General features: G+C 44.2%; 1 protein-coding gene across 2 annotated transcripts in view; it reads left to right on the forward strand.

Annotated features, from left to right (window-relative positions):
- camk1da (calcium/calmodulin-dependent protein kinase 1Da) overlaps window positions 1-2,247 on the forward strand; it is a 73,468-nt gene extending 71,221 nt beyond the window's left edge. The window contains exons 11-12 of one of the 2 annotated variants that reach the window (XR_013932668.1): window positions 50-795; window positions 1,224-2,247. Coding sequence is in view for 1 of the 2 variants with exons in the window: in XM_080421762.1 (XP_080277888.1) it covers window positions 50-180 (131 nt within the window). In the remaining variant the exon portion in view is untranslated. Of the gene's footprint in view, window positions 1-49 lie in introns of both variants that reach the window. The other variant, XM_080421762.1, reaches the window with a different exon arrangement.
- Window positions 2,248-8,472: the final 6,225 nt, after the last annotated feature.

Below are 8,472 nucleotides of genomic sequence, written 5' to 3' on the forward strand. Positions count from 1 at the left end.
AGGAGGTGCTTCATGACTGATGTATGTATTATGAATCCTCTCCTCTCAGGTGTCACGGCCCCCGCCACCCCCTGCAGCCTGGCTTCTGCCGCCTCCTCCTCCTCCCCTGCCGCGGGGGCCGAGCTGGCCCGTCCACACCCCTCAGTTGTGCCGCCGCCGGTGCTAACAGGGACTAAGTGACGCCAGGTCCCGCGGGGAACCAGCTGGGAGGCCACCGCGTTGTGAGAGAGAAAGACACACCGAAAGAGAGAGAGAGAGAGAGAGAAAGGAAAATGAGGTACAGGGTTACTTCCTCTCTTCGCCCTCTCTTTGCCGCACGTCTCTCCTCACACGCCACCCTCTTCCCCCCAGCCAGCTCCCCGCCCTGCCCCCCCCCGTCCACCCTCCTGTCACAGCACGTCCAGGAGGAACGGGAGAGCAGAGGACTCTGTACCCAAACCCCGCCGATATCAAACCATACAATGCCATACTGTACGCACCGCTCACCCCCCCTCTCCTTGCCTGGACTAGACGCCACGTTGGACCCCTCCCACAAGAGCAACGCCATGGACAATGACTCTCCAAAAGACACTTACTAAGGCCGAATGTGATTGGCTGTTCTCAGTGAGGAGGAGGGTCAAATACGTTGAGTGTGAGTGGCCATTGGTGGTCGGAGGCGGGGCTACAGTAGGTGGTGTCATTGCTGTTAGTCAATGTCAGTTGAACTTGACTTCGCTCCTCTCTGGTGTCTCACTGTTTCCTGCATTGCTTGATTTAGTTTTCACACCTTCGAGTTGGCGGTGGACAACTGGATTAGTTTGTCTTTCTGTATAGAGCACCGAAGTCTGACGTAATTTACGCATCCTACCTGGTTCGCAGTTTTCCACCCCCGTTCTGAATTCCCATAGACGTCTTTAATATCGCGTCAAATAAGAACTGTGTTCCAAAAATAAACAAATGATCCCGGCGGTTTGACTCTTATGGATATGAAGCATCAACTGACGGTGAGAAAACGATAATGTTACTTCCGCCGAATTAGTTAAATTTTCGCCAGAAACTGACTGTATTAAATATAAGTGTCTGACTATCATAAACGATACAGAGCCACCTCCCTGACAATATCGCCGAGACAGTTTGTTTATTTTTGGACCACAATTCTTATATGAGACGATTCTAAGATGACCCAATGTTATTCTCCATAGAGAAATTACTTTACGAACCAGGGGATGAACGAGTGACGTCAGGACTTCTGTACTCTATTGTTATTGCTATCATTGTCTTACATGTTCTCGTGGGCTTTTATGTTTGTTTATGCATTATGTTTAAGAAGTGCTTTAAAAGTACCATACGACTGTTGAGTGGTGTTACATATGAGTAAGCGCTTTATATCTATTTGCACAGGGAGGATTAGAGGCTGTATTTTTTTTCAGCCACCGATTATGTGTGCACATCAGTTAAATAGTTTATCCACCTAGATTAATCCGTAGAACGTAGACATCGTGAAGCATTTTGAAATCCCCCAAATGGGATTGGAACATTGTATAACTACTTTATCTGAAACATCACAATATGTTTCATTATTTTCTTACTTTCTAAGACTTTTATAACGATCACCCTTTAAGGGACACACTTACAGGTGACTATGAAACATGGAGCAGGTTTAGGTTGAGGGCGATTCACCCTTAGTTGCATGCCGGTGGTCGCATACCGAAAATGGCCGATCTACACGCTCACAACGCGCATTGTGATATAGATGTGTTATTTTTGGTGCACGGCACGATGTGCAACCAAGCGCAAATCACCCTTTTAGAGTAGATTAGAGTAGAGGTGTGCCTGTAAACACTGGGCGGGGCTGTCCGCAGTTCAGAACGCCAGACACACTACAAGCTAGCTTTCTGTGTAAATGAGAGGAGAACGGGTCACAAGGCAGTTTTAAGTTGCCTGGTACATAATTGCTTGCAGCCTGAAATTCGAAATGTTGATCCTTTTTAGGTTAATCGTTCCAAAATCCAAGATGGAGGAACTATTGCCTGCCTCCCTTCCTTTCCGTCTCAACAAAGCCATGACCTCACCGCGAGAGCCATCGATCGCCACTGAGTCATCAAGCTGCGCCCCCCCGTAGAGAAGTGCTCAGGGAATACTGCAGCAGCTGCACTGTGTGTTGTGAAGACTTGGTCTCCTGGTTTACGTTTGACTCAACTCTACTAATTTCCGACGGTCCGTCGATGGTTCAGGTGTTTGAAGCGTCACAGATCATGACGGCTGCAATGTTTTGATACCTATAGGCCCAGGGTTGCCAGATCTGCTTATTATAATTTCCCCGCAATATCTTGTTTGAAAATAGCCGATCTACAAGCTCACAACGCGTCGCATCGCGGCGCGTTGTGAGCTTGTAGATCTGCTATTTTCAAATAGCTGATGTATATGTTAAAGTGCTCATGTGGCCCATAGTCGCTTCTTTTGGGCTGGTTTTCCTAGACCTGGTTGCTTGTTTCTCTCACAGAATCTGGCAACACTGCCTAGGCCATGTCTTTATTTCATTTTTCAAACTGAGTATTGGCACTAATCTGTTTGTCAGAGTTGTTCCGGATTGATTGATTGATTGCAGGTTTGAATGGTGCTAGCCAGTGTTTTAGCGTCGTGGCACATGTGGACAAGCGTGGGCTGTGCCGTTGACGGTCTATGGATTTTAGACTTCACCCACTGACTGTCGGGTGTTCCCTCGGACATATCGGATTGTCTTCTCTGTCACATGCAAATCTATCTGTCCCTTTATTGTGATTTCTTGCCAAAGACCAACGTTGGGTTTATAGAATATTCAGTTGATCGTATTCGAAACCCAAAGAACTAGACAGACAGTGTAGCGGGGTTTAACGCAGAACAATTTAAGAATTAACCACTTGAACCTAGTGTTCTTATGCTGGGCATTTCATAACGGGCGAACATTTCAGCGAAGATAGGCAAACATTCGCAGAATGAGCTTGTAAATCGGCTATTTTCAGCTAAGACATTTTGTGTAGAGGGGAAAAAAAGAGGGGGCCCAGGATAGACCCCTGGGTGACCCCAGTCAGTGATATATAGGGTTTAAGTGCTTAAATGAATTAAAACAAAGGGCTGAAGACAAGTTATTGATCTCCTACCCACCCCCTTGTTCAACTTCCAACTACTCTTCCACCCTTGGCTCAAGCATTATACCACTGTTTACCAGATCATTAGCTGATTTAAAGTCATACAAAGTGTAATATGTGGCAAACCCTAACTGTTTGGCATCTAGTACGTTGGAATAAACACTGAAGTTATGTATATTATGCAAACACAATTTTTACCTACTGTAGGTACGTCTCCTCTGCTGCTTGTCATCTGGTTTTTGTTGTCTCTTGCTCAGTTTGTTCCTTTTATAAGTACTTACTGTACAGTATATTGCTATATAATCTTGTGTGTCGGTTTAGCTGCCCAACATAAAGGTTTACCAGCCATTAGTAGGCACTGCCTTCTCATAGTGTGAGTAAATTCAGTGCCCTCCAGAACACTCCTACCGACGAAAATGTGGCTTTATTGAATTGACTAAAACAATTTAAATATATTTTCCATTGCTCCTTATGCATGGGCTCATGAAATATCTTATACTCATGGTGCCGCCATGTTATGCTAGTTTCTGGAGAGAAAAATGGAAGATTGGGGATAAAAGCTTTCTCCTGTGGAAGGACACTATAAGCTACTAGTGTTGCATAAACATGTTTAAGTCTATAGAACAGACAAAACGGTCCTTTTTTACCCATCGTTATAATGGTGCCAATGTACTTTGAGTGAGATTTATATCATGTGCGCATGTGAGCAAGTGTGTACGCACACACAAGTGCACTTTCGGAGCCATGGGAGTTTCGAGGCAGGCAGCAGGGAAAAGAAAGGCCAGGTTCCGGCTCTATGGGATTTGCTCTCATTTCTTTTTTATCAAAGGCTAAACAATTATTGTTTTCTGAATGAATCTTCTTTCCCTGAAGAACCTATTGTAAATACAGTATATTGTGAATATGAATGGTTGTTTCCAAAATAATACTTACGATACGAATGTTGTACTGTTCAAGCATGTATGGGTGAGTGTGTCTGCGTGTCCGCGTGTCCGTGTGTGTGTGTGTGTGTGTGTGTGTGTGTCTGCCCGTGTGTGTGTGTGTGTGTGTGTGTGTGTGTGTCTGCCCGTGTGTGTGTGTGTGTGTGTGTGTGTGTGTGTGTGTGTGTGTGTGTGTGTGTGTGTGTGTGTGTGTGTGGCTGTGCAGGCGGGGAGGTGGCGGAGTGTTGATTGTATCTCTATGGAATGTTCAATGTAAAAACAATTACATATATATATATAACTGTATGAAACCCCCCTATACTGTGTCCCCACTGCAGATTGCTTTAATACAGCGTATAACACCTTGTGACAGACTGTCCCACGACAGTGTCAGTTGAACTTCAATGTATGCATTGTTTACCAAACTCAGGCTCCAGTTCTGACAGTCTGTGTAAAAAAATCCAAAGCTGTGACTGACCTACCATCTCGCACCATTTATGAACCTGTGCTGGTTCCGATCGCTCTATACGTTCACCTGTGTCTGTACCTCTGACCCCAATCGATGCTCTCACATTCGCACGCGCACGCGCACACACACACACACACACACACACACACACACACACACACACACACACACACCTTGGCGCTCTTGGAACACACTCACCTATTACCAGCTGACACGAGAAAAGGAGGAAGATTTTCTTTTTCCTGAAGTGCATTGTTAACAAAATATGAAAAACACAAGCATGTTGCGGGGGGATAACTGTCTGACACTATCAAACATTTGACTCCACTCCACCAGTGTTTGCATAACAACCCTATACTGTATGCCCTTGTGTGATGTTTGTATCTATACTACACTGTATGTAAAGAAGAGGAGAGCCCACGTGAGAGCTGGGTTTTATTGGCTCTATGCACAGCAGCCATATTGGGAATGAATTGGGCCCCTTCCTTACTTCCTTCACAGGTGTTACCAATGATACTAATTAAGGCTCTGTTCCATTTAGTGTGGCATAGTGGTTGCCTTATTTTCAAGGACCCTCATAACTCTCAGAGTTACACACCCACCATAGGGGGCCATTTTGGAACCAAAATGGAGTGTTTCTAGTGAGCCAACATGCAGGATATCAGCACCCTGACCAGAATGGAACAGAACCTCATTAGTAGTATCATTGGTAACACCTGTGAAGGAACTTCAGGAAGAGAGGGCACCCGAAATCTCCTCCCATCCACTTGCATCGAGTTGCTCACCCAGCGCATGGGCCTAAATCACCCCTTCTTCCGGGTTGGAAATTTGGTGGGCGCGGCCTATTATGGGCCCAATTCGTCACAGATGTGACGCGTTTTGCGTCACAGAAGCGCGCAGCCCCGTGCGCAAGCACTTGCGCACGCTCGTGAGTCGAGCCCATTGGTCGAAACCGTTTTCGCTCGTTCATGTTGAGGCCCCAGGCCTGCAGTACCATGAATGGCCAGCATGTCCATTTGGCTTCAATGAAACCACTGGGTTCTGGGGGCTTGGTAAGAAGAGGCCCAATTTCTTTCCAATATGGCTGCTGTGCATAGAGCCTATTGGGTGGGACCCAACTGCATCTTCCTTTATATATCGGGTCTCTTTTTGTCCAGAGTCTGCTGAGCCAGCAGGCCGTATTTACTCTCTGCATGTGACACTACCATCCTGTGCAACAGTGTCGACTCTGACCACACCTTCATGTGTACGTATACGTGGACACACCGTGAAGTCCTGAGTGTTCATTTTTGCTCCCGAGAGTGTACGGTACAAAATGGAACCAAATGGATTTTGGCTCCGTTTGTACACTCTTCAGAATTACACAGTGGTGGAAGTAGTACTCAAATTGTTTACTTAAGTAGTATCAGTATCACAATGTTACACTGTTACAAGTAAAAGGCCGGTATTCCAATTTGACTTGATTAAAAGTACAAAAGTATTGGCATCAAAATAAACTTACAGTACCAAAAATAAAAGTACTCATTACACGCAATGTCAAATTTAACAAGTATTCAAATGTATAATTTAATGTATAAATCCTTTGAAAATAGCAGATCTACAAGCTCACAACGCGTCGCTTTGCAACGTGTTGTGAGCTTGTAGATCGGCTATTTTCAAATAGCCGGAGTATATACAGGGCTGAAGTGGTGAATGTACTGTATGTTTTGTAATATTAATTAAAAAAACGGTTGTAGTGGTATAATTGTAGTGGAGTAAAAGTACCAGTAAAAGTACCATATTTTCCTCTGAGATGTAGTGGAGTAGAAGTAAAAGTATTGAAAATTGGAAATACTCAAGTAATGTACTTCGAATTTGTACTTAAGTACAGTACTTGAGTAAATGTACTTAGTTACTTTCCACCACTGGAATTACAAATGGATAAGTGACAGACTCAGGGTTTTACTGTGCGGTTATCACGCTGCCTGCTGCTCTTACTGTGCTGTGATGATGATGATGATGATGATGATGATGATGAAAACCTTCTGTTATGGGGCTTGTATATCCAATGCCTTCGACAATCATGTGCACATATCAAGAATTACCATGATGAACAGAGGCCAGAATTCTTTTTTTTCTTTCTTCTCCTGAAATAAATCCTGAATGATCATGAGTTGACTCTCTTCTCATCTTGTTGCACTCGTGGTAGGTAGAGTTTGTGCGTGGAATGCATTTCTTGCACATCATGCGTATGTGTGTCATATTTTCCTTGAGCAACCAGGTAGTATAATGGGGATTAACCATAAAACAATCTGATATTTAGAGCGTTCACCTTGTTTATTTTGTTTCCTCCAGCAGTCGCTGGTCTTGATGTCAAAGTGTCCCTGAGAAAGACACTTAACCCCTAGTCTCGCGTGGCCAGACTGTTGCCTCCCACAATTTTCAAATGTTTCCGGTCATACAGTCTGGGACTCGGAAGCTCTGATCATGATTAGAATACAAACCGGATATGAAGCCTCCTCCCCACTTCCGTTTCGTCTTTACAGTCGCGCAAATTTATCCTAATATAAATACAAATCATCTAAGTATATTTAGCTTGCTGCTTAGCAGAAATGGAAATAAAATAATGAAATGTAAAGATATATTCAAATATATTTTCGTGAACGGAAGTGCCAGCTTCCTCTCTCGGATTTCGGGAGTTGTAGTTCCAGACTCTTTATAGCATTCAGAGATTGTGGAATAGTTGTCTGGCTACGTGAGACTACTTAACCCCTAACAGCACTCATCTGGAACATCTGAGCAACCATCAACTGGGTGATGCTTTTCTTTTTTCTTTTCTTTAATTCGTTTTGTTCTAATTCACTATGATCTACAGTTGAGAGTAGTATTCTACCAGACCCTATAGCGTCCTTATTCTGGGGGCAAATGTTCTGTGAAAATAGCCGATCTACAAGCTCACGACACATCGCGTTGTGAGCTTGTAGATCCGTTTTTTTCTGCAAAGATATTTACTTAAGAGGGGGAAAAGGAGGAAGCCCCCCTAGAATAGCCCCCTTGGGGGACTCGACCAATGATCAACCAAGTACAGTGTTTAAGTGTTTACGGTTAGGATGCATGTGGACACCAGGCAGACACTGAACACCATACATACATCCCATGCATGTGGACACCAGGCAGACACTGGACACCATACATTCAGAGCACTTTGATGGACATTTACCAGACATGGGAGAGATGCTGTCTGGACTCCTGGCAGACGTTGGCTTCACAAACCCATGCAAGATGCAGCCATGCTGAATGCAGATGTTCGCTTTCCCTCAAAATAATATGTTCCCTGAATGCCCTCCACTAAAACGGTTGCATTGCCCCGCAGGCATCAACGGCACCATAGGTGCAGCACTGCAGCTCTGTTGGTATTTAAATCAAAGAGATTACTGCAGGTATTTATAATCATTACCATTTGCTGTTTTTTCCTGCACCCATTGTTGGAATTAGCATGTGGTTGTGATGAGTGGTGTTTTCCTCTGCTAAATTGGAGCAGCTTTAAGGTTAATAGTAGTTATTACAGATAAGTGCCGTTGGCCCTTTAATTAGTTGAAGATTGGCTTTTGTTGGCGTAGCGTTGAGGTCAAACCTTAACCGAGGCTGTATTGTGGGAATCCTGCTGAGCCCTGTGTTTCCCACCATTGTAATCCCATTTGAACTTGATCGTCATTGCAAGACAGCCACACTAAGTACATTTCCATTATTAAGTTGCATCTCTGTTCATTTCTGTGGTTCCCTGTGAAACCTTCCATCCCTGCCTTCCTTTTGCTCATCTCTGGCTATTTATTTGTATTTTTTTATTTAACCAGTCAAAACCATATTGAGACTAGAGTCTCTTTTACGAGTGTGAACTGGCCAAGAGGCATAAAATGTTACACAGCTCTGCCAGTAACAACAAATACAGGACAATAACAATGACAGACATATAACATCCGTAAAAGCAATAACCCAC

Source organism: Gymnoscopelus braueri (assembly GCF_963280865.1).
Source record: "Gymnoscopelus braueri genome assembly, chromosome: 23".
NCBI lineage: Eukaryota > Metazoa > Chordata > Actinopteri > Myctophiformes > Myctophidae > Gymnoscopelus > Gymnoscopelus braueri.